This window comes from Cololabis saira, chromosome 1 (genome assembly GCF_033807715.1).
Source record: "Cololabis saira isolate AMF1-May2022 chromosome 1, fColSai1.1, whole genome shotgun sequence".
Taxonomy (NCBI): Eukaryota; Metazoa; Chordata; class Actinopteri; order Beloniformes; family Belonidae; genus Cololabis; species Cololabis saira.
In genome coordinates, this window is record NC_084587.1 from 7,301,024 (window position 1) to 7,328,556 (window position 27,533).

Sequence of the window (27,533 nt, forward strand, 5' to 3'; positions counted from 1 at the left end):
TATGAAAAGCGCGTTTTTTGCGCGAAGGGGTCAAAGTGTAACTATTTGACACTGCACAAAAAATAATAATGCATGAAAATCAATGTTGCTACTCATCATTGACATATCCCAGGCTGTAATAACCCAAAACAAAAAAATCTACTTTGCATGTAGTATATTGAAAAAAATTCAATTTTTCTGTTTTTTTCATCTAAAAACATGGTGGCATCGTGACAAAAACCTGGCATTTAAAGGGTTAAATCTTTCAAAAATCATGAATATTTGATAAATACTTAGGTCAGATATTGGTGAAAGAAATTAGCTCAATTAAAGTAGAATATAATATTAATGTATAATATGTTTTATAGCTACCTTATGAAAAGCGCGTTTTCTGCGCGAAGGGGTCAGAGTGTAACTATTTGACACTGCACAAAAAATAATAATGCATGAAAATCAATGTTGCTACTCATCATTGACATATCCCAGGCTGTAATAACCCAAAACAAAAAAATCTACTTTGCATGTAGTATATTGAAAATAATTCAATTTTTCTGTTTTTTTCATCTAAAAACATGGTGGCATCGTGACAAAAACCTGGCATTTAAAGGGTTAAATCTTTAAAATATAATTAATATTTGATATCAATACTTAGGTCAGATATTGGTGAAAGAAATTAGCTCAATTAAAGTAGAATATAATATTAATGTATAATATGTTTTATAGCTACCTTATGAAAAGCGCGTTTTCTGCGCGAAGGGGTCAGAGTGTAACTATTTGACACTGCACAAAAAATAATAATGCATGAAAATCAATGTTGCTACTCATCATTGACATATCCCAGGCTGTAATAACCCAAAACAAAAAAATCTACTTTGCATGTAGTATATTGAAAATAATTCAATTTTTCTGTTTTTTTCATCTAAAAACATGGTGGCATCGTGACAAAAACCTGGCATTTAAAAGGGTTAAATCTTTAAAATATAATTAATATTTGATATCAACACTTAGGTCAGATATTGGTGAAAGAAATTAGCTCAATTAAAGTGGAATATAATATTAATGTATAATATGTTTTATAGCTACCTTATGAAAAGCGCGTTTTCTGCGCGAAGGGGTCAGAGTGTAACAATTATTAAAGGTGTCCCGGAGGGTTAATAAAGTGGCATATTAACAGCGCTACAGCGGAAATTAAAACGGCTTTTAGCTCTCGGCTTCCGCTGTCGTTTTGGTGCGAAATGCATTCTGGGATACTTGGCTGCTACTGCTGTGTGAACGGTCTGCTGGAGCCGCGTACTGAATCGTTCATTTAGTAGGCAGTATACAGTACATACTGATGCAGTATGTAGCACGTTAGTATACGTAAATATAAATAGTAACAACATTAAATATACACAAAGATGAAGACAGAAGAAAAGACTAGATTCAGCCCCTTTGGTGGTGTGCAGCCTACGAGGTGTGTTTATTGTGTGTCTGTGTAATTAACTTTAAGCTACAAGCCCTGAATTTGCACATGTATTTACATGATCGTTGGTTCACTTTTAATTTCTTTAATTGTCACGGGTCGGTTGGTGACCGGGAATAAACCCTGTTTTTAAACGAGCGCTCATGCTTTACTACCAGGGAGGAGCTACACTTATCATTGCCCAACATTTTACTGATATTACCATGAAAGGTATAATATGGCCCAGCCCTAAGAGGTAGTGATAGAAAGCTGTTTTAACCTGGTATGTGAAGGTGCACACTGCATACACGTGGTCATGTTCGCAGGAAAACCAGGAGCCATAGACAAAACACTTTTTCATGTGGTAAACATGTTTGGGTTTTTTTTTCCCATTCCCCCAAATCCTTGTTTTTGTTTTCATCTCCATCAGATTTGACAAATCTCACTTTGTAGCCAAACAAAACAAAAAAAGTATCTAGGTCATGGAGGGCCTACCTCCCAACAAGGAGCTCGTGTCCCAACATGCAACAGGTACGACGGCGTATTAGGGCCAAACTAAGATAAAAATTGTCTTAGTTTACGAGAATAAAGTCATAATAATGAGAATGATGTCGTAAAATTATCAGAATAAAGTCACAATGTTCTGAGAATAAAGTCGAAATAGAATAAAGTCGTAATATTATGAGAATAAAGTCGTAATATGAAAGAGTCGTAACGTTGCGAGAATAAAGTTGTAACATTACGAGAATAAAGTGATAATATTACGAGAATAAAGTCGTAATATGAGAATATAATTTATGAGAACTCTAACAGGAAGAGCATCTTCTCCCTGTGTTAAAATGAGGAATATTGAGCATATTATGAAGTTATATTTATATATCTATATAATATATTTAATATTACAACTTTATTCTCAAAATATTACGACTTTATTCTCGTAATTTCACGACTTTATTCTCGTAATTTTACAACTTTATTCTCATATTATTATGACTTTATTCTTGTAATTTCCATTTTTTTTTGTCATAGTTTGGCCCAAATACTCTGTCGTACCTTTTCATGTGATAAACATGTTTGGGTTTTTTTTCCATTCCCCCAAATCCTTGTTTTTGTTTTCGTCTCCATCAGATTTGACAAATCTGACTTTGTAGCCAAACAAAACAAAAAAGTCCCTAGGTCATGGAGGGCCTACCTCCCAACAAGGAGCTTGTGTCCCAACATGCAACAGGGTCTAAAAGCTGGGACTGGAGAGTCAAAAGGTCTTAAAAGCAACCAGGTATCTGAATATTAAACGACAGACGCCACTTTCCCACCAGACTGATCGAGGGCTGTTTACTATTCTGGCATAGATAAAACCTTCTGGTACACATAATCTGTCAATATTCACAGTGAAGAAAGACATTTTTATTAGTTTCATTTTGACACATTTGAGGGTTATATAAATACGCTGAAAATGCTCCGTGGCTCCAAGAGATCAGGATGTCCAGACATACCAGACTTTGAGATCACACGCCGACAAGGCTGTGGTGTGAGTAAATGTGGGGGAAATAAGGCTTTTATAGGTCAGACATGCAGCAACTGAAAGTAAAATTACAGAAAATATCCAACTTTCCCATTTATGCCGATAGAAACATTAAAACCCTTCTGATTCCACTGAATAGCATCATCTCTCTCTCCCAAAGAAAATGTAAATAAAACAGAAATTGAGAGTAAAACCTGACACAATTCACTCGAGGTAAGTGAAGCCAGACGGAGTCTAACTTGCGTTCAGAAGATGGCGACACAAAATAACTTCCACATATGCTCGTCTTACTCAGCGTACAAGTTATATTGAGAAAACCAGAAGAGAAATATTCACAGACAACATGTGTTTTCTTCACAGGGGATAGAAACATTTAAGTGGGTGTAATTTTTATAATTACCGTGGTTAAAACTAATTAAGATGATAAGTTACTGATCCACCTCTCTTTTGCTTTGTCCAAGTCTCTCCAAGTTTGTGTTCAAGTTGTGAAACAGAAATTCACAGTTTTACCACAACACATCCTCCGGCATTCATATTAAGCTAAATGTGTCACAACTGTGAAGAACACTACTTTTCTACTTCCACATTTGTCTGTCCCTCCTTAAATGGACAAACACCATCTACAGGACTGTCTCAGAAAATTAGAATATTGTGATTTTCTGTAATGCAATTAAAAAAAAAATGTCATACATTCTGGATTCATTACAAATCAACTGAAATATTGCAAGCCATTTATTATTTTAATATTGCTGATTATGGGTTACAGTTTAAGATTCCCAGAATATTCAAATTTTTTTAGATAGGATATTTGAGTTTTCTTAAGCTGTAAGCCATGATCAGCAATATTAAAATAAAAGGCTTGCAATATTTCAGTTGATTTGTAATGAATCCAGAATGTGTGACATTTTTGTAATTGCATTACAGAAAATCACAATATTCTAATTTTCTGAGACAGTGCTGTATTTCATCCAGCAAACTAACATTTTTGCTGATTTGAATGCCGTTTTTACCTGAACTAAATGTTTCTACCTGAGCTAAATGTTTTCTCTGTTCATGGGAAACACATAAATGATGGTTGAGGAGCTGTTTGGTTAACTATTTTATTTGCTACATCGATCAAACGCAAAATAATAATAATAAAAAAAAAAAAAAAAACTTATTAAATCACAAAACAGACTTTAAACAATATGACCAAATCTGCTACGACCCTAGATATATTAATATGTACTTTTCCTTCCAGTTCTGCAGCGCAGCTTGAAAGCCTACTGCATGCGTCCTGAGCGACCACAGGCGATTTTTGGCGCTTTCGGTCTGAATCCACAGTAAGGCGCACCTAAAACCCTTTACATTTTCTCAAAAACCGGCAGTGCGCCTTATATAGGATGATGACGGTAAGTTCTGTTACTGTAGTCAGGGGGATTTTGGGTTCTGTAGTCAGCATCACCGAAGTAACAGCGTTATAAATGATTTATTACAGTCCCACATTACTTGTGTAAAGACTCTCAAAATGGCACAAGACAGGACGGCAGCACTGCGCGTCGTACGCCAACATCTGCCAGTGGATCGCAGACGCCTGGGCTGATATATAAGCCTCAACTGTGGTCTGAGCTTTTACAAAAGGCAGGAATCGTTACAGACGTTCAAAACAATGATCAAGACTCGCATCATGGCGACTGACGGGACGGAGCCGGGACCATTGGATGCCGCACTTGCCCAGCTGTTCCCTTCCGACACAGAAGAAGAAGATTGAGGGATTCGGGGATGAGGAATGAACTGGAAAAGTTTCCCCTCCGCGTTTGTTTTGGGAGTGAACGAAGTTTTTAGAAAACAGGGCTGGGGATTAGGGCTGTTCGATTAATCGATTTTAAATCGTAATCGCGATTATGTAATTAGAACGATGTTAAAATGTGAAAATCGTAAAATCGATTTTTCAAAAAATGTTTTTTTTTTTTTTTTTTTTAAACCTTGTCTGCACACATATAAATGATTGATACCATATTAATGATTGATGGAAATACCTCTCAATACCTGCGACAAGTGCCCCATGGGAGAGGCTCTTTAGTGTAGGAGGGGGCGTTGGAACATGCCACCGGGTAGACCGGCTCGTGTTCCTTGCAAAAAACTTGCAAATGTGAATAGCAAATGTAATGACTGACATTACACACCTCTACCTCCTTCATGGGTTGCATTATTATTTAGCATGCAAAGACCCAGTTTAGTTTAATTAGAAAATGTCTTGTTTTATTTAATTGGAAATATAACTTACTGTATCTTTGCAAGTGCTGATTTGCTGATTTTTTTTCCAGAGATAAAACTTTATATTTTATTATATTTTTTAAAACTTTTTTTCAACTTATTTTACAGAGTTTTGCACTTTATTCATTAATTTTTGGTTTAATAAGAGCAAAGTTTGCACTTAAAGCCCAATGGGGCAAATGTTCAATAAAAAAACAGCATATTTGAAATCATTTCTTTGCCTTTTGTCAATTCACAAAATAATCGTAATCGTAATCGAAAATCGGGTTTTGAGAGAAAAAAAAAAATCGAGATTTTATTTTTGGGCAAAATCGAACAGCCCTACTGGGGATTGATTCAAATGTCAAGAATCAATTGGATAATTGCTTTCAGAAACATCGTGTGAGGCAGAATGATCAGTTCCAGGGCAGCAAACAGAGGACGTATGAAATAGTTTTTATTTTTTTTCTATTTTCGGTCTTTTTCGGGTTTTTCATTTTTGAGAATTTGGTTTTTAGCATTTTATGCAAATGTAACCCCATGACAGTATATAAAGTCATGAAATATAGACAATTCATGGAATTATAACTGAAAACGTTAAAGTTTTCATAGCTTTAAACATATTTAAAGGCAAAAACATTGTGTCCAACAAAACATCCTTTTGTGGGCATAAACACAATACCAAAAGTTGTAATGATGAAGAAAAAATAAAAAAATAAAATTTAAAAAATAAATCGATCTTTAGACATACAAATCGATTCTTCGGAATTAATATGAGAACTATTTAGAATCGGAAAAATAAATTTTTTCAACACAGGCCTATTAGAAAGCTGGTTTATATTTTGTCAATAAAGTTTGACTTACGGTACTTTTCTTCTCGTTTTTTTTTCCATTTCCTGTCGCGCAGCTCCATCAGGTAGATATGCAACTCAACCCCAGCCACTATAATACGGTATCTTACCGTATATTCCGTGCGCCTTATATATGAAGAGAGTTTTAAAATAGGCCACTTATTGAAGGTGCACCTTATAATACCTTGTAAAAAATACGGTCAATTTCGTACAGGAATGATGGGATGACATACTGTAAGTGTGGAGGGAAAGGAGCAGCTCGGGATCTAGAGCAGTGTTTCTGTTTCAGTTCTAAAGCACCACTGCCCTGCATGTTTTGGGTGTTTTCCTGTTCCCGTTTCACATAAATGGATCACATCCTTCGCTTGGCATGAAGGCCTGCATAATTCCATCAACAACCCCTTAATTTGAGGCAAGCGTGCCGGAGAAAAAAGGCGGGGGTAGTTGGGGACTGGGACTGAGAAACACTGATCTAAAATATATGCAGTACTCGAGTTGTAAAAAAAAAAAAAAAAAAAAAAAAAAAAAAAAACAGGAGGGGATGGTGGATTTTATCATATGGGGACAGATAATTCGTGCTGATTACAAATAATATTACAAATGGTAGCACTGCCAAAAACACCTGCAGAAAATACTGCAGGAATGACATAGCAGCAGTTAAATGCAGCCTTCTGTAAGCTTTAAATATCCACTGGGCTTACATCAAATACATCAAAACACAACAATAAAAAACAGTTTTCTGAACTTATCAATATGACTCTGTCCTTCACAGGATAAGTAAAATGGATCACTGCAAAAACTCAAAATCTTAACAAGAATATTTGTCTTATTACTAGTTAAAATGTCTCATTTTAGTAAAATAATCTCATTACACTTAAAACAAGACTCATCACTGGAAAAAACAACAATTTTCACCTGTTTCAAGTAGATTTTCACTTGAAATAAGTAGAAAAATCTGCCAGTGGAACAAGATTTTTTTGTTTGTAATAAGAAGATAAATCTTGTCCCACTGGCAGATTTTCCTACTTATTTCAAGTGAAAATGTACTTGAAACAGGTGAAAATTGTCAAATAAGTTATTTTTCTGGTGTTATTTTTCTGGTGATGACTCTAAATGTTGAAATATCAGTAAAACCACATTCATTGATGAAATGACATTAGGGATGGAAAGGAGGGACGGCAGTTTTACTGGGGGGATGATTTTGACCGTTTTTATTTCAGGGGGGGATGCCGTCCCCCCTCATCCCCCCCCCATCTCCAGTACTGACTATATGACATCCATTAAGCATAGTGGAGACGGTGTTATGGTCTGGGCCACGTCTGGCTGCCAAGGCTACAACCTCACTGTTGCTCATCGATGACTTCAGACGGATGATTCCTGAGGTGTGTAAGGTTATAGTCCCTGCTCACAGGGGGGGTTTCCACTGAACAGTTTTGTGAATGAGCATTATTCTTTTTTATGAACGTAATCCTTGTATGATCTCATCCTGCGAGACTTTTGACAATAAAAAGGAAGTAGATCTCGGCTATGAAGAGGACTAAAGATAAATGTCTGAAAAACCACCTCATGATAGCGTAAAAATGTTTTTTGCAACATTTGACAGTCGTTTTATATTTAAGTGTTTCCACTACAGCTATTTCTTTGCAATATTTAGGTTTCATGCAATTGTAGTGGTGATGGAAACTCACAAACTGGATATTCTTCAACTCTGTACATGGGGTTTGTGTTACGTACCACTGATTGTATCTCATCCTCTCTTTCTGATCTTCCTTTTCCTGCTCTAGCCAGCTGGGTTTTTCTGGCCACTGTTTGGCTAAAGCTTTTCCTCCCGCTGCGGGAGTTTTTACCTGCCATTGTTTTAACTAATAATTGCTCGGGGGTCAAGTTCTGGGTCTCTGGAAAGCACGTAGAGTAGTCAGACCTTAATTAAGTTGATTACCTACGCTCAACTCGGCAGGGAATGCTTTTGACTTACTGATAACAAAACTGAAGGCAGGAAGACCAAGAAAAAAAAGAATACAATGAAGTTGTGGAAAAGCATCTCCTTCTCATCCTCTCATCTCCATCTTTGGAGGAAGCTCCAAATGTGATGGTGTCTATAGGCTCCAGATGTCAACCACTAAAGTTGCCTTCGTCAACAAAAATTATGACTAAATATGGTCGTCAATGAACCTTTATCAGCTGTAGTATCGTCGACGAATAAAAACGAGACTAACGTGTCTTCATTTGCGTTGACCAAAACGAGACGAATTATTCCAACAAAGATCCTTAATGTCCATGTTTTCAGTAGTTTCTCTGGTTTAATGTCCATGTTTTCAGTAGTTTCTCTGGTTTAATGTCCATGTTTTCAGTAGTTTCTCTGGTTTAATGTCCATGTTTTCAGTAGTTTCTCTGGTTTAATGTCCATGTTTTCAGTAGTTTCTCTGGTTTAATGTCCATGTTTTCAGTAGTTTCTCTGGTTTAATGTCCATGTTTTCAGTAGTTTCTCTGGTTTAATGTCCATGTTTTCAGTAGTTTCTCTGGTTTAATGTCCATGTTTTCAGTAGTTTCTCTGGTTTAATGTCCATGTTTTCAGTAGTTTCTCTGGTTTAATGTCCATGTTTTCAGTAGTTTCTCTGGTTTATTCTGCTGGGTGACGTCAGTCCTCAATCCCAGTCGCTGCAGCGGGGAATCAGATCCAGAAGATGCAGCTGCAGAGTTAGAGGCTGATGCCGTTAACGCAGAGCTCTAGTTAACGTCCATTGAAAACAAAGTTACATAGAGAAACGCGGGGATCTGCTCTGGGGCTGGAGGAGAAGAAGAAACCATCTTTGGATACACTTTCCTACATAGACGTGGAAAAGAAAACCCAAAGTGTCGTGGAAAAAGAAAAAGATGGGGAGAAATGCAGAAAAATAAATATGTTGCAAACTCAAATTAGAGTCTTCTGTATCTGGAATGAATGTATTCTTGAGTCTATAAGGTAAAGATAATATAATAATAAGATAACCTTGTTTGAATTGTAAAATGGGTTTGGCTAAATACAATCTTTGACTAAAATGGTCCTGGACAATTCTGACTAAAATAAGACTAAAATGCTCAGACTTTTAGTCGACTGAAACTTGACACGACTAAAAGGAGAATGAACGTGACTAAAACTAATAAAAACTAAAATGATAGCTTGACCCAAAGACAGGCTGACAGAAACAACACTATCGACCAGAAATAGTTTTCAACAAGTGTTTAAGACAACCTTTTTTAAATCTTCACCTCACAATCCTCACACTTCTGGACCTGAACTGAGCTTAAATGAACGGCCCAGTCTCCAGGGTCGGTCATCAGCTTTACTGCCACCACCATATCTGATGTTGCTGCAGCATCTTCTCTTGGTTATCCTGCAAACATTACGCTCCAGCTGACAAGCAGCCGTTATGGGGTAAACACTCAAATATACGGATGGACAACAGGTCTGATCTTGGTGTTTAATACTTCTTCAGCTCTCATGGCACGTTTTTTTTTTAAATATGGATCTGGTCTTGCTAACTGTCCTGTCAGTTGGTACTTTGCTTAAGTCGTTGCACTGATAACGAGAAGTCTCGCCGTGCAGACGTCATAAATGGCTTTATCATCATTCAGACAGACTTTATAACAGCTCTGTTATCAAAAGAGGTCAAGATAAAAAATTAAAAGAACACAATGATCCACCGTCGCGCCCCCTAAAGGAAAAAGCCAGAAAGCAGATGCAGAAAAAGACGGCCTGCACGACCAGAGATTAACCCCCCCACCCTCGGCCAGAAGGCTGCGCTGCATCCAGTAAAGACAATGAGACAAAAGAACAGCTTCTTTCTGGAAGCTGTCAGGCTGATGAACTGTGGCTCCACACGGCCAAGCCTAACATCGATGGACTACTCAGTCCGGTACTGGCTATTGTCACATGCTGCACGCTTTACAAGAGGCTGCCCTGGATTTTTCTTTAGGTTTTGTACCAGGGAAACCTGGATTTAGGGAAACCTCAGAGATGCCCTTTATTCTTTTCATGTATGACTAAATCCTTGAAAAGGGCTTAAATTCCCTCAGATGTCAATTCCATCCAGCAGCAGAAAAGAAGGTAAATATATAATATTTGCATGGAGACTTAAACAGATGTGTTTTTCTAGCCAAAAATGAGGCTGAGGTGGGGGCTCATGATGGACATCACAGCTAGTAGCTATTAGGGATGGGCGGTATGGACAAAAAAAAATGTATCACGATAATTCCTGGCATTTATCCCGATAACGATAAAAATGACAAAAAAAAAAAAAAAATTCAACTCCATCTTTGTAACTATAAATCTATCACCACATTCAGTCTTTGGAGCCCCGAAAACACTGCTCTAAAAACAATACTAAATGCTACTAAACTACACCAAATAAACTGAATTAATAAAAATTTAATTAGTACACCTGTACTGCAAAACTGTAATGACTCAAATGAAACAAGTTTGAAATGTAAGAACAGATTCAACATTTATTCAAACTGTATGGCTTAAACAGTGGGATAACAGTGCAAACAGCAAAAATACCATTGTCCTTCAAGTTTTCTCAGCTTATAAAATCACAAAGTAGAAAAAAATACAACCTGATAAATAAAGAAACAGGACAAATAAATAAAAACCATCCTTTGCACTCAGTTTTTTTGCAGACTCTGCATATAATAGATGATGTTTGCTCCTCGTCACTCTTATTAAATCCAAACCAGTTCCAGATAACGGAGTTGGAGCCTCGTTTAACAACGAGCTCCTCGCTCTCAGATCCGCCTTCCGCCATGTTTGTTACACAAAAACGTCATCAACGGGAATTTATCGTTTTTACCGCGAGATGACAAATTCTTACTTAATTTTTTTGACGGTATATCATGAACGGTAAAATATCGCCCATTCCTAGTAGCCATTACCTTTTTCTTCAACAGAATATATACATATATTTACACTCATAAAACTCACACACATCGTCATCTCAGCCTTCTCAAATGCCGTGGCCTATGGTCTCCAACTTGTTTTTTCCTTTTCCTCTGCTGCATTAGGTCGTTTCGTGCCGTTTCACAGCATCTAGCCAGTAATTGATGAATGGCTGTCTCACAGAAAGCGTTTGTCTGCAGCGTGGGTGGATGGATGGTGGTGTTTTTGCCAGATGTAACAAATCATGCCCTCTTGTGAATGAGCCAGCTGAATCACTAAAGGCACCATTTATGTGGTGTTTGAAACCATGTAGATTAACCTTTGGATTTAATGCTCTAGTATTTCTTCAACTACCAGCCCACTGACTCATCTCTCTCAGTCTGATCATCAAACCATGATTCATACTTTTCACTCCTAACCAATTAACCTTTCTGAAGCCTCTTGGAGGACTCGGTGGAAAATCAAAGATGAGCATCGCGTTTAGACGACAGTGACGTAGCATGACGATTACAGGCGAGGAAGTGATAACGTTACATCCAGAAGAAAATATAAAAAGGTGTATTACAACTAACATCGGGGCCCCACAGGGGAGTGTTATTTCTGCTCTTCTGTTTATCCTCTACACAAATGTATGGAAACTTAACTTAAATTATGTTTTCAATGTCAAATTTGCAGATGATACTGTGATAGTTGGTTTGATCACGAATAACGATGAAACAAAGTATCATAAATTTGTGGATGAGTTTGTAAACTGGTCCAAGGTTAGTTTTTTTCAGTTAAACACCAAGAAGACAAATAAATTATTTTTGATTTTAGAACAAAGGGAGGGACATTTATCAACGGTGATCCAAACACACACACACGAAGAAAAGAGCGCTGAAAGTTCACGACTGCTTCACGAACCGGAACTGCGTTGCTACCAAGCTAACCAATCACAGCCCTCTCGGTCTGCGTTGGGTCTGCGTCGCCTCGACGCGTAGTTACATTTTTTTGGGAGGTGCACGTCAGGCTACGGCGTAGGCTACGGAGAGCCTCCCATGTACCCTACGGCGTAGACTCTGCGTTGATTTAATGCAGAACCATAATTCAGCCTTAACAGGAAACTGTCCTGGAACTTTAAGGCTACGTTCACACTGCAGCTCCCAATTGACCCAAATCCGATTTTTTGCTCATATGTGACTCAGATCTGATTTGTTTATGACAGTGTGAACAGCACAAGTCACATGGAATCTGATCTTTTCAAATCAGATTCAGGTCGCTTCCATATGTGGTTCTAAATCGGATACAGGTCTGATGTTTTGCAATGCGACCTCAGTGTGAACAGGCAGGTCGGAATTAATGCGACTTTGACGTCACACGCAGAGCCCCGAGCCGCGGGGGAGACACGGGAGACGGCGGGGGTCGCTCCGGGCCGCCTCCGCCTCTCCTCCTCCCCTCCCCACCGCTCACCTCTTTATACGACCTCAGATCAGATGAGACAATCCGCTGAATTTAAGCATTACTAAATAAAGAAGATAAGGATTCAAATCAGCGAAGCGGTCGTGGTCGCATAACCTGCCCGTTTTACAACGAGCTGGACCGAGTGTTAGGTGATAAACCCAGCTGAACGCCGGAGAGCAGAGCTGACACTCCGGGGAGCGGAGCTAGAGCTCTGCTATAGCGGGACTTTGTCCTTGACAAATCTATCTGATTTAATGTTAACATGATAATTGTGGAGCTTGATGGATAATTGACAGTTCAGGCACCTGTTGGATGCAAATCCATCATTGTCATCATCACACGCCTCTGCGCATGCGGGTCAGTTCAGGCCGCGATGCGTTCACACTCGAGTCGGATATAGGACACATTTTAAAAGATAATGTGAACAGCCACACAAAAAAAATCGGATATGGGAAAAAATCGGAATTGAGCATTAAGGACTGCAGTGTGAACGTAGCCTAATACGGATTTCATCTATAAAAAAGGTTTGCAACGGCTAAACTTCCTGTGGAAGCTCCGACAGTTCAGAGTGGAACGTCACGTTATGATTCTTTTTTACCGTTCATTCATAGAGTATTCTCACTTTTTGTTTTATTGCTTGGTTCTTTTCACTGTCGATAGGTAATAAGAACAAACTCAGTAAGATTGTCAACATGTCTAGCAAGATTGTAGGCCAACAACACGTCAGTTTGTCACAGCTCTGTGAATCCTGTGTGACTGGGAAAGGGAGGATAATCTGCAGTGATGTATCTCATCCCCTCAATGCAGAATATCTGGTGTTACCATCAGGACGGAGGTACAGGGTACCGGCTCTGCAGACCTCCCGGGCCCAAAGATCTGTTATGCTCTAGTACAGCTCTGCTAAATAAGTTATAGATGCATTATTAATTTCATAATCCACTAGGTTTGGTGTGAAGCACTTTAGGATCATTGTGTTAAGTTATGTTATTGTATTAGTGGAGCACATTAATGAAAAATCGTTCACTTTGTGGTACAAGCGCCAAATTTGGTACACAAGTGCTTTTGGACCTACTATCTCATAAAAGTACGTTGCCCACTTGAACAAACAAAGTGGCCACCATTTTTCAAGATGGCCGCCATTCGAAGTGGTTTGAAACAGCGTTTGAACTATATTTTGATTGAATAGTCCTATTCTGATGGTTTATACATTGAAATATGTGTTTTTGCACATGAGAAATACAACTCTGCATTTAGAAAATCAAAATTATTGAATATTATGATGATACAATGCGAATAAAATGAAAAAAACACTCACAAACAAAGACATTAGTTTCACTTAAAGCTTTTGGACCTGTAAGCTACTTGCAGGTGAGGCCACGTAGAGGCTGTCTTTGTCTCCCCCATTTAATTTTTTTTTTTTTTGTATAGGCTATTTTTTTTATTTTTTTATTTTTAGATAACGGTATAAAAACACAGAAAAGGTGTCAAAGCATAGGCTGTATGTTTTACGATCCAGAACTTGAATCAACATAACTTAAAAAATAATAATACAAATATCCAACTCAAACATTCAACTTAAACTTGGTTGTTCTATTTTCTTAGCCCTCACATGCACAGGCACACAACTGTGTGCACTTCAGGCCGAAGCGATAGCATTTGCATCGTCCTTGGCATTCAGTCTTGCAGCCACATTTTGTCAACTGCTCACAAGTCTGAGCAATGGGTGGAAAGGTTGTCCAGAGAACTTGCCAGATCTAACCATCTTTTTGCCAGCCCCAGTTGGCAGGACTTTCAGTTTGCATTTTGCACACTGTTGCTTGGCCCCATATGCAGGCAGCTTGGAAAGCAGACCGTTTCACGTGCTGAACGAGGGATGCGCTTGTTGGTGGAATGGCATCATAAGACCTTTGCTTCCGAGCAAACAAGTCCAGTCTTGCCTCATCAACTTTGCATGTAGTACTTTGCTTGTCATACATGGTGATGACAAACGTCTCAAGGATGTTGAGGTCTGCATCTTCTATGATAGGTGGGTATTGGCTGAGCTTTTTGAAGACAGGACTAACTTCAGGGCAAGCCTCCCATGCTTGCCATGCACTTTTCTCGCTTTTACCACGGAAAGCTGACACAACATCGCAGCCAGTGAAGGCATGGAAGAACAGCATGCCCCTGGGCCAAGATTCACCACCATATCATGAATTGGCAACCACCTAATGGACTGACCCTGGCCAAATTCTATCCAGATCTTTTCCAAGCCTGCATCCTGAAGAGTCGCAAAAACATTGACTGCAACCACAAGAATATCTGTGTCGCATGCCTTAATTAACACAGACTTTATCTGTTGCTTGGCTGCATGAAGAGCATGTGTGAAGATTCTGGAGTCAGCTTCTTCGTGGTTGCAAGGACTTAAACCTTCAAGGCTGATGGGTTTGTTTGAAAGAGCCTGCTCTCCTTTGGTCACAACTACGACATTGTCAGGACACAAGGTCACTATCTTCTCTGCTAGGAACCCAAAGAGTTCAGTCTTGTTTTCATTGTCTCGCAAGAAGCTTTTCCAGTTGGGCGGTAGTTTGGTTTTGTCGGTCACTCTACGTCGACCTCCCTTACCTCTGTTTGACCTTGTTTCAGTCTTCAGGCTTGAAGTCCAGTAGACATCAAAAATTATGTCTGTTCGCTCATACTTTGATGAGTATGCCTGGATCTTTGGAACTACATCTTGGACAGCATATTCCTCAAAGGTCTTTGATGTCTTTGGAGACAATGAATACACAAGAGAGGAACCATCAATGATAATAGCACCACATTCTGGTTGTTTGTCAGGAGGAGAAATGGTAGCTTCCAAAATGTTTGCAAGCTGAGACTTCTGGCCGTAGTAGAGTTTCCCTGTGTCGCTCAGTGCTGCAGGGAAAGACTGATTCTCATGCTTAAAGAACTCAAGCAGGTCACACTCTCGTGATTGGCAGGATATAAAGAGCTGTGAGAACAGGCGACAGTCATCTTTGAGTACCTGCTTCTTCATGTCACTGCAAGCTGAAGCTGCTTCTTGGCGAAAGAAGTCAACTTTGTTCTTTTTAATCGGCCTATAGAAGGAAGTCTCATCACCCAGACCATTGAAAAAGTCTCTGAAGGCAACTTGACCTTTCTCAAAGTGAGTTCTTACAAGCTCAGCAGCACTGGGATGTGCAATGTTTTTTGTGTCCAATGTGAGCAGATCTTTGGACTCTTCCTGAAAAGGATTACCCAGATCCTTCATCACAGCAAACAACCTCTGGACCTTGTCAGTGAAGGACTTCTGAGACTGACGAGTCTGCTCATGATGCCTGATATCTTCAGTTGCTTCATTGACCTCAGATGCCAACTCATACTGGTTGACTAACTGGCTAACTTCTGGTCCAGACACCATCCACCGCCTCAGTGCAGATGGATCCTCAGTAACTCCAATGGCACCACCATCACCTTTAACAACTGCATTAGCCTGCTGGTGAGCTTGGTCAATGGCTATGCCTGAGAACTCCCTGTGAGTCTTGTGGACCACAAACTTTCCCAGCTGAAATTCATTGAAAATCTGAGGATGAGTTTGCTCCAAAGAAACCATGTCTGACAGAGGCAACACTTGCTCCAGTCAGTTTTAGTAGCACAACTCAATGGATTATCGGCAGACATCTTATACAGTTGAAGGTCGAGGGATTATCCTTTTACCACCCAAACATAAAAAAATATCATAGCACATTGGAATATGGGATGCAACTAGGTTCAAGTATCTGGTGCCCTACACCTAGCCCGATCGTTCATCCAGTGCCATAAATCCCGTGCGATCTGTACACCATCCAGGTAACTAAAGCCCTGTTACCCTTGGCTCGGCTATCCTGCACTGGCACATCCTGTCAAGTCAGGTGCAGCTATCTAACTACAATACTACAACTAACTAAACTTCTAGTTGAGTCTATACAGGGGCTTATTAGATAGCATTTGGGACACTAAAGTATACTACAACTACAGTGAGTACGCCACTACAACAGTTAGTAAACTACAACTACAGTTAGTACACTACAAGCTGACACTGAACCCCATGCTGAGTCTCACAGCAGTGATGTCACCAGTGTGCCCTACTTTTATTTCAGTAAAGAACGCTTGTGTTGCTGTATGTGTGTGTGTGTGTGTGTGTGTGTGTGTGGTGAGTGACAGTCAAAAGTTTGGACACATTTTCACAAATGATTCACACAAAAAACACATCCCTCAGAATTCTGCAGATTTTCACTTAAGATCATTGCAGAAAACTGAAGAAAAAACGCGAAAACGCTACTTTTTAGTCATTTAATAGCCATTATCTTGAAAATTGGTGGCCATATTGGAATTCAATTGACACCATTGAGTTATTCCAGTCATAATACATTCATTTTGATGCTTGGATCATTAACATTCTTCTGTTAATTCAAGTTCTACCTCGAAAACCTTTTTTTGGCGTTTGATGAGGCGGCCATCTTGAAAACTGGCGACCCTCTTGGATTTTCAGCTGGGCAACGTACTTTTATTAGAAGGTATGTCCTGGACATCATTTGTACCAAATTTGGTGCTTGTACCATGAAGTGAACGATTCGGCTCAAAAATGGACTTAAGCAGCCCCACTATATAATGTTGTACTGCACTTAATTGTTCTATGTCGAATTGTCTTGTATATTGTTCAGTTTTTGACCGTGTATTCTGACTGCAAAAAGATGCAAATAGAATTTCCGAAAGGTCAATAAATTGAAACTAAAACTATCAACAAGGTGCCACACTAATTATTTGTGCCACTCCAAAAACACTTCACAAGACATCCCGTCCTGACACCTCCAGGTGTTTCTCCTGCCGTCTCCACCTGGATGCAGCATCTCAAGACTCACCATTTATTGACAAGATAATTATTCTGATTGGTTGATGTTGTGCATTTTTCCACCATTAGAAGAAGGGGTGCCATGTAGGGCTGCACGATTCTGGACAAAATGAGAATCACGATTTTTTTGCTTAGAATTGAGATCACGATTCTCTCACGATTTTTTTCCAATATAAAATTTACTGCACTTATTACTTTAACTTTGCAACAGCTGAACAAAAATATAATAACAATAAACATCTCTTGTCTTCTTTACACAAACCTTTTATTAATTAAAACAATAATAACAATTTTGAACAATATTTGGCAACAAATTATTCCTCTGGCTGCTTTTTGCTGTAACAGCTGACATTGAACATAAAAAAAAATAAACATCTCTCTTGTCTTTAAATAATTTTTAACAATAACAATGTAAACAATATTTATGTGCAATATATCAAACATGACAACATGACAACATGATAGCTGACCATGACAGGACTACAACAACCTAGAACATAGGCCTAGTCCTTTTTTTATGCAGCCAGCTGCTTAAAGGTTCTTTGCCAAGAACACAAGGCGGTCGACATTTTGAGGCTTCAGTGATGAGCGGAGACATGTTACAATGTTCCCCCCTGTGCTGAACACCCTCTCGGAAGGGGAACTTGTGGCAGGAATGCAGAGGTATTTCCTAGCCAGTACAGACAGTTTTGGAAATTCTCCCTTATGTTCCTTCCACCAGACTAAGGGGTCAGCTTCACTGTCAATCTTGCTTGAGAGCAGATATGACAGTAGTTCTGAGGCAACATCTTGCTCAGGCTGGGATGGTGCCTCACTGCCTTTTGCTGCTTTGAGGAAGCTGCCTAAGGTCTTTCGGCTCTTCTTCATGGGGGCAGCCGGGGGTGTAGTTGAGGGGGGAGTTTGCTTTAAAGGAGAGAAGATAATTAACAAAGCTCATCTTAATATTCTATTTCACACACACCAATGCAATATCACTTAAACACACACTTAAACATTAAAGTACACTATCACATTTTTCCAACCATTTAAAATGTGTAAATATCATTGAGTATGATGTGATGTAAACATAATTACCGTAACTGAAGGTATGTCGTCGGTCATCTCACGTGTCAGTCTGGCCTTCACAGTGGTTTTATTGTCCTCACTGATGTACTCCATCTTGAATCTTGGATCAAGAGATGTGGCCATGTCCAGCAGTTCCTGTGTGTTTGGATGACTGTATTTTTCCTGAAGGTACCCCAGGATTTTTGACTTAATTGATCGTGTGAGATCCGAGTCATCTTCCTGCATGGCCACAACTGATGTTTCAAAGAGGTGGAGAACTGGTTTCACTGAGGAGACGCTCACATATTGCTCTCCTGACAGGGCATCAGTGAAGTCTGTCAGTGGGCTGAGTGCATTGTTGATTGCCTCGAGAACTTCAACATCCTGCCATGTGGGAATCAGGTGTCTAGCCTTCCGATCAGAGGAGAGAACATGTGAAATAGCAGGTAGCTGTTCAAGTACCCTCTGGATCATGGCTTGTCTCGAACCCCATCTCGTTGGACACTCAGTTTTAAGCTTGTGTTCGGGTAGCTTGAGCTCCTTTTGGGCCTCAGCAAGGTCCCTCTTCCGTCTCCAACTGTAACTGAAGCAGCCCACAAGCTTTTTGCACAGACCTACAGCGCGGTCAATTCTTGGATCTTTCATTGCATTCTCTAGAGAGGAAAATAGAAAAAAAATCAAATCAATTCTTGTCCACCATTTTATTATTATATTTATTATTAACTATTTTATAGTATCATTATTACTATTATCATTACTGCTGCTATTAATATTGTTGCTTATAACATACAGCTTTGTTATTTACTATTTTATAGTATTATTATTGCTGATATTAGCCTATTGTTGTTGTTTAAAAAAAAAAAACTATATGCTATTTAGCTGTATATTATAAATAACAGAAAATTATCAACTTTAATACACAACTTACCTATAGCTAGATGTAGCCGGTGCCCAAAACACTGAAGCCTTGTCCAGTTGTTAAGGGATGCTGCTTTCACAATGTTGGCTCCACTGTCTGTTGTTATGCACACCATTTTTTCCTCCTCCAAACTCCAAGAGATCAGACCCTCCTTCAGTCCTTGTGCTATATTCTCTCCTGTGTGATCCTCGGGGAAAAACCCAGTCTGCAAGCACCGACTTTTCATGGTGAAGTCACTGGTAACATAATGGACCGTCAGGCTCATGTATGGCTCCATAGTTCGGCTGGACCATAAGTCTGTGGTTGCTGCAAAATAATTAACTGCTTGCAGTTCTGTCTCCACTGTTGCTCGACACTGAGTGTATAGAGCAGGTAGTGCAACGTTTGAAAAATAGTTGCGGGACGGTACTGTGTAGCGCTTGTCTAGGGTGTTTATCATTTTCCGAAATCCCTCGTTTTGCACAGTGTTGATTGGAGCCATATCTTTAGCCAGGTGATACGCGATAGCATCTGTAATTTCGTTGTGTCTGCGGGAGCTTGACGCGTATGGAGATGCACTGTACAAGGTTCCCGTTATAGATGTCTGGGTGGTTGACCGGGAGGGATTTTCTGCGGTCGTTTTCTTGGTCTTTGTAGCTTCGTCATATTGCACTTTATGGTGACGTTTAAGGTGGTTGTACAAGTTCGTGGTGTTACCCTGAGGTGCTGCTACTGTGGCAAAACACTGACGACAAGTTACGTGTTTTTGGTCTTCATCGTCTTGTTTGAACCCAAAAAACTTCCACACCACGGAATGAGAACCATTTTTAGGAAGTAACGTTACCGGCGTGGGGTTGTCATTACCGCCGTTGGCTGGGTTTTCCTCAACGCTCATTTTCTTATTTTCTATGAACTCCTAACACGACTCTCTCACATGCACCTTTTGTTTACTAGCCGGCTGCGTGTATCACGTGGTATAAGGCTCCGCCGTTTTCATTTGTTGAGGGAGAAAGAGGGAGCGCTTGTTTTCATGCAGGTGATGTCCCGGATCAAAATGCGGTGCAATTGTTGTCTTTTATTATTATTTTTAAATCGCAAGTGCATCTCAGTAAAATGAGATGGAAGAAGGGAGTAAATGGAAACCAAACTTCCATGTGTGGTTATTTTGGTTTGTTTTAGTGAAATATGAGTTGGCCAACAGAGTATGACATGGAAACAGTTCATAACATGATGCATTTCAGCTCCACAGCTGCAAGCGGGCGATAAAAAACTACATGTTATATTACTAAGATAAAAATGTTGAGGTATTAAAAGAAACTTTTATAAAAATCTGTTTACAATTTAAATATCACTCTGTAGTCCAAGGTGGACATTTTATTTTAAAATGTCTTTTTTATTTTTCCTTTTTTTTTCTTTTTTTTTCTCAAATACCTTGGCAAAAATGTAACACCAAGAACAGTTGTCAGAACAGCAGAATTAGGAGTTATTTGGGAATGAAAAATGTTTTCACAGAAATCGAAATGTTATTTTTGTACAATATCACTTAGACTACTGTATAAATACCATTTGCTTGTACTCAGTTTTTAAGTCGGAAGGAAAGTGCAACTGAAGTCCTAGAAAATAGAAATGTAATTTCAAACTATCAATAAAGCTGGAGGAGCACGGGGAAAGGAAAAAAAAAAAAAAAAAAAAAAAAAATTAAAAAAAAAAAAAAAAAAAAAAATTAAAAAAAAAAAAAAATCGTAAATGCGAAAAATGAGATCGCGTTCAACATGAATCGAGATCGCGATTTTTTAACGATTAATCGTGCAGCCCTAGTGCCATGTTTGTTTTGTTTTTTTTTCCTTTTTCTTGCAAGTGCTTTCCAGGAAATGGCCAATTTTTACAGAAATAAGCATGACGTTCATTATTAATCATAACTCTGGTTTTATTTGACAGCTCAACACAATTTGAATTCAATTCAAGTCGTCTCAAGGCGCTTTCCAGAGACGCAGAGACCCCCCCCCCCCGAGCAATTATTACAGAAACAATGGGAAGGAAAACTTGGGCAGAGCAGGAAAAGGGAGATCAGAAAGAGAATGAAGAAAAGAAGAGGAAATCCTGGTAAATAAGCTGCACCTTGAAAAGAGTAAAAGTGAAACCGTGTCCCGCTGCCACGTCATTGTAAGTTGGTCATGTGATTTGGATGCCCATCAAAGAACTGAAGCAATGTTGTGATGAAAAATGGGCCGAAATATCTCCAAAACCATGAAAGACAGATATAATTATACATAAAATGACTCTCAAGTCATTGCTGATTACTGATACTTGGGGATATTTCATTAACTCCACAAGACTTTCCTCTTTTAGGCTTTTTTCTCACTCCTTATCAGAGATAAAATCAGAAGATTTTATTTTCATCTGAAGCTTCATTTCCCTGAAGCAAAGATCCACTAAGATAAGATTTTAAAGATGTTTCAAAAACTGCAGATTAAAAGAGCAAGTGCAACTTAAAATGCAACCAACTGTTGCACATTTGTATTTGTTCATCTCAGTGAAACGGGGAAGGAAACCTGAACCGCTGATAACGAGCCAGCACTTCTTCCTTTAAAACCAAAACAACTTTTCCCTCCAACAATGACTTTGGTAAACTGATAACATTGATATTTCAGATCCTTATGCTTGGTTCTGATTGGTTTCAACAAGCCAACCAAGGCAAGATATATACGATAGGTCCCTCAGATAAAAAACAAAAACAAAACCTTGTGACTTCAAGACAAGGAAAACAAATTTCCAACAGATTCCTGAACTCGCTGGCTTTTTACTTGTCGGTAAGAATTAGGGAGAAACAAATGTGATAAAGGGAATTAGAGGCTTTTGCACAACTACATCATATGTTAGGGGGAGAGGGAGACTCTACCTGGCGGGTTGTTCCTTCGATTAGCATAAGGGTCTTCCGGCTCCGCAAAAACACTGGAGGCCATCTTGTTTTTCCGGACAGGAGGCTTCTCCTCGTCTGCACCAAGCGTGATGTTGGAGCCGCCACCTGGAGGGCGCAGGATCCTGGAAAGAGAGAATAAAAACTTAGCAATTCGATTCAAAAATACTCCCTGAAGGGAAATGTATTCACCATTTTTATTGCCAAAATGTAAAAAACAAACAACTTGAAGCCATCACTTGTTCCAGTCTCCATTAAGTTGTCAAACAATGATGGGCACTAATGCCACAGAGCAACATGCAATTTATATTTATTATTTCACAATTAATCTTTCTGATGTCTGAGTGTATTTTCATGTCATGCTATTAGGGCTGGGCGATATATCGAGATTTTAATATATATCTATATATTTTCAAACGCGATATGGTACGAGACAATATCGTTTATATCGATTTAAAAAAAAAAAAAAAAAAAAAAATTTTTTTTTTTTTTTTTTAATTTTGATATAGCTTATTTGGTGACAAATTGACTTGAATGTTTTATTTGAGATTTGCACAAATGTTTTGTTATTTGCACAACTGTCAACCTCAGTGGAAAAGTCTGCCTGTTACTGTCTACATTGTATTATTACAGTGTATTTTAATTTAATTGTTATGCAGGAAAGGGATATTTGTTTTATTTTATTCAAGAAGCATTTTTATTCTATATATGCAGGCAGTTTATTTTTATTTCATTTGTTTTATACATTTTGATATTGTGCAGACCTCTGTTAATAAAGGAACCTGTGTGACATTTGGCACGAGGCTTTGTATTAAAACTGACTGTTTTTTTAAGGGTTTGCCTCAGAAAAAAAAATGAAGCTAACAGAGATGCTATGCTATAATGCTTTGGGGGAAACCCCAATTATGGCACGGAAAAAATATCGAGATATATATCGAGTATCGCCATTCAGCTAGAAAATATCGAGATATGACTTTTGGTCCATATCGCCCAGCCCTACATGCTATTGGTTTGGTTTTTTTGTTTTCTTTTAGTTTTGTGAAGCAAGAGAACACGTCACTGTGCCCGAGACAGATTTCATCCCTATTTATCTCCACAAGCCTCGCAGTGATGACTTTTGGCTGCGCTTCGGCGTGTCACTCACAGCCGTGAACGTGTGAACATAAAGTCAGTCTGCCGAGGCTCTCAGAAGTTCAGTCGTACTAAAGCTGCAGCCCTCGTGCTGACTTTGGCTGCCTATCGACAGGAACTTCCTTTGAACAATAAATCCAATTAAATCCAAATGCCACCAAGACACAACGCCGGCCGATGGTGAAAGCACCGGGGGCTGACAGATTAATTTATGGGATATGCTGCCCCCATGTGGTCGGACTCGACACAGACATGTGCTGGCTTTCAGGTGGTGTGCAAGTTAAAGCCCCCCAAAAAATATATATATTTGAGAGCTCCCATTTTGACATGAAAATGTGAAAAGTCTAAAGATTAGAGTTTTAACTACGAATGTCTAATACAAGGTCATTTCTATCTTTGTGGGGGACACACTGCATGATTTACACAGTTGCTTTTTATTCTGTGTTTAGTGCTTTTGTCTTGTTTGTTTTTGGCCTGTTAGTGTGTTACTGTGTCTTGTGTTATTAATGTTGATGTTACTGTTGCTGCCACCTTTCTGTTTTCGTTTGTAGCAATTGTCTGTTGTTGAACTTATGTTAACCTGTCGGTGTATGTATTTTAGCTTATTCTCTTACCTTTTAATCTTTATTCTGAAGTTGCCTTCTTATTTGGAAATGTTTTATTGATTATGTCTTAATAATTCTTCTTTTAGGTTGACTATTTTACACCAGTCCAGGGACAGCAGATGCAAAATAGCCTTTTTGGCTAATTCTGGCATATTTTACATTTGTTTAAATGTATTATTAATGTGCATTGTCCCTGATAACTAAAACTTTAAATAAATAGATTTAGGGGCCACACACTGCAAATGGGCTGTTCAAACCCTTCAAAATGATTGTCTGATGTATTAATCTAAGTCTGACTCTATGCACAGGACAGTACTTTATAGATCAGTTGCATATTGGAAAACCCTTCCAGGTGAGATTCGTGACATCAAAAGAGGCTGATTTGAAACAAAGACTAAGGGTGCTTTCACACCTGTCCCATTTGGAGCAGTTGTTCCGGAACAGGGAGCGTTTCCCCCTAAAGATCGGATCGTTTGGTATATTTGAACACAACAATCGCGCTCGGATGCGGCACAAAACAAGCGAGCCGAGATCTCCTAGGACAGGTGGTCTCGGCCCGATTCCATTCCAGACCTGGAGCGGTTCGTTTTTTTTATTTGTAGTGAGAACATAATCGACACAGCAACCGATACAACCCCATTCATGTGTATGTGCGACCGCGGCACAAGGAGAAGAGTCGACGCAGCCTCCACCACCTTCTCTCCGTGCCGAGATGTCGTCCCAGCGCGGCATGGTGAAATTAAAAAAATGTTCAATTCGGGCAGGGTTTTCGCAGCGCAAACGCCGCGGCAGACGGCCTTTCGCCCGCAGAACGGTCCGCTCTTGCGCCGCGGTAGCACATAAATGAATGGGAAAGCCGGCAGCAGGCTGCGCTTTGCGCCCTCTCTGTGAAAGGGGCTAGCTTTCGTTTTGGCGTCAGCTAATGGGGATCCTTTTAAATAAACAAATCTGTTATTGTATATGGGGAAAACAGGCTTGATTTGTGTATCTAAAGTTTGAATTTAAGTAAAGCTGGTGCAATAAACCCAGCTGAAGTTACGGGTGATAAATGGTACTTTTGATGCGGTTCTTTATCAATTCCCAGATCTATTCTGAATTAATTGTTGATTTGCCTCATGCATTTTTTTTAGCCCCAGTATTGGTAAGGAACTCAATACGATGAGAGGTCCAAATGCATCATAAAACGGGGAACCACTTCTCTATCCTCACCTCCAACTTGCTACCCAACATGAATCATGCTCAGGCTGACTGAGCCGGCACAAGATTGTGCTCGAGGCATTTCTGGGGGGGAGGATAAAGAAATAATCTGCAGCAAAATGGGGAGTAATCTTCCAAAAGGAAAAAACTACTTTAAACAAGACTTCATTTCTGATCTCTTTTCTTCTTCTTCCTTTTGGCCTTTTCCCTTGGCAGGGGTCACCACAGCAAATTATAACGTTTCAAATGTTGATTTGTCATAAATCTTTACACTAGATGACCTTCCTGACACAAAATTCCCTATTTTTCTGCACTTGGGAAGGGCACCATGAGTGGCTGGAGTAATGGGGGGTTCATTGTCGTCTGCAGGTAAACTGTGCCACCTGATGGGTGGGGATCAATCTAGCAACCTGACTCTACCCACTTTACTGATTCTTACTTTATTTAATCGCAAATTTGCAAAAGAATATTTGGAAATTGTGACTTTCTCACCATGCAAATTTGCAACAGAAAGCTATGAATCGTTGACTAAATTCACAACTGTAAGAGAAAAGTCACAATTTGATTTCATAAAACTGCAAATTTGTAAGACAAAAAATGAATTTCTGACTACACACATTCAAATTTATAATTTAATTTGCCAATTATTTTTGTTGAACAATAATATTTAGGTTTTTTAAATTCACAAATTTGGATGACGAAATTTAAACATTTTCTTGCTTCATAAACTCACTTAAGAAAACATTTTGAATGTTGACTATCAAACTGCAAATTGGTAAGGACATTTTAGGAATTTATGTAGAAACTCACAAAAAAGAGAAGACTCTGAACTTCTGATGTCATGAAGCAACAAATTTGAGAGGATTTCAGTAGATCTGACGACTCAGAAGTTCTAATTATAAACACAGTGCATATTTGAGACTTTAAATAGGCACCTGAAATTGTTTACTTAGATGACTACTAATCTTGTGTGTGTATATTATATATACACACACACATTATTTATATATATATATATATACACACACACACATATAGAGGATTTCAGTAGATGTGTGCGTTTATATACACACACATCTACTGAAATCCTCTCTCTCTCTATAGATAGATAATTTCAGTATATAATATATATATATATATATATATATACACACACACACGTATATTCCCATATACACAAACCTCATATATATATATATATATATATATATATATATACACACACACACACAAATATATATATATATATATATAGAGAGAGGATTTCAGTAGATGTGTGTGTTTATATACACACATCTACTGAAATCCTCTCTCTCTCTCTATATATATATATATATATATATATATATATATATATATATATATATATAGATAATTTCAGTATATAATATATATACATACACACACACACACGTATATTCCCATATACACACACACACACATATACATATATATATATATATATATATATATATATATATATATATATATATATATATACACACATACATACATACAAACACATACATATATAAAATATATACATACAAACACATATATAAAATATAGATAGAGCCCTAGTTATTGATCCTGGTCGGGGATGTGGCGCATGCGCAGGCCCCACCCAACTGCAGCAGCGGCTAATGCCCTTCGAGCTTCTGTAGAGGCAGAAAGGCTGGAGAAACCAGGGAAAACCAGGGAAAACCCACACAAACTCACAGATAAATAAACCCCCCCGCATCGGTGTCCCCCCACACCAGCCCCCTACCTCCCCAGCAGAGCAGTAAAGGAGCTCTGGTCCAGCCAGAGCTCCTATAATACATCCATGCTCCATCCCAGCAGACAACAGGAAGGTGTGGTTCCTCCAGCTGCATCCGCCGCTACACGGCTCTAAACCCGCCTTAACCCGGCCCAGTCACGAATAAACTAACCCTCCCGGGGGGGGATGTATTAGTGTGGTTGTTTTAACCCGTTTCAGCATGGATCGTGGATGCTGAAGGGGGGATGAGAGGGTGATGAAAGGATGCTAGCGGCTCAGCCGCCTCTCACCTGGAGCTGTTCTTCGCGCCCGGCTCCATCCCTTGAAACGTCGTGGTCGTGGTCATTTTCTAGTGAAATAGCGGCGTGAGTGTTTTATAAAGCTGTCGGGATTCGAGAGAAAACTACACCTCTGTTGCTGCTGGCCACACTTCACCGTCTCATCGTTGTCCGCGCTAGCTAGTAGCTGCTGAAGAACCACCTGCAGCCGGAGAGAGACACTTCCGGTCACCCTTTCAGAATAAGACGGGGCAGTGGGAAACACGTTGCGACGGTTAGTACAAGACGCCCAATGGAGCTGCTGCGATACGTCAACGCCGCCGCCATATTAGATGAGGCAAGACTGTGCTGTAAACTAATACAAGTAAATGGACTTATTTTCATAAAGCGCCTTTCTACAAAGAAATTTACGTTTTACGTCTCATTTATTCATTCACACACGCACTAATAT

General features: G+C 39.1%; 2 protein-coding genes across 2 annotated transcripts in view; both read right to left on the minus strand.

The window, feature by feature from the left end:
- The window catches only part of jpt1a (Jupiter microtubule associated homolog 1a), a 49,707-nt gene extending 22,399 nt beyond the window's left edge, over positions 1 to 27,308 (minus strand). Inside the window, exons 1-2 of the mRNA XM_061733134.1 lie at positions 27,095 to 27,308; positions 22,095 to 22,237 (exon numbers count right to left, since the gene is read on the minus strand). Of these exons, the coding sequence (XP_061589118.1) occupies positions 22,095 to 22,237; positions 27,095 to 27,150 (199 nt within the window). The 5' untranslated portion in view covers positions 27,151 to 27,308. The remainder of the gene's footprint in view (positions 1 to 22,094; positions 22,238 to 27,094) is intronic.
- On the minus strand, positions 17,566 to 19,638 carry LOC133450632 (E3 SUMO-protein ligase ZBED1-like). The gene is made up of 3 exons (XM_061729402.1): positions 19,226 to 19,638; positions 18,328 to 18,950; positions 17,566 to 18,156 (listed from the first exon to the last, which is right to left on the minus strand). Exons 1-3 carry the CDS (start codon positions 19,491 to 19,493, stop codon positions 17,785 to 17,787), a joined length of 1,263 nt encoding a protein of 420 aa, XP_061585386.1. The 5' UTR covers positions 19,494 to 19,638; the 3' UTR covers positions 17,566 to 17,784.
- Positions 27,309 to 27,533: the final 225 nt, after the last annotated feature.

Coding starts and splice junctions, on each gene's coding strand:
- LOC133450632 (XM_061729402.1), bottom strand. CDS start 19,493: ATGGAGCCATACATGAGCCTGACGGTCCATTATGTTACCAGTGACTTC. Junction 18,951..19,225: donor CCGGCTACATCTAGCTATAG/GTAAGTTGTGTA, acceptor TTTCCTCTCTAG/AGAATGCAATGAAAGATCCA. Junction 18,157..18,327: donor ACGACATACCTTCAGTTACG/GTAATTATGTTT, acceptor TCTCCTTTAAAG/CAAACTCCCCCCTCAACTAC.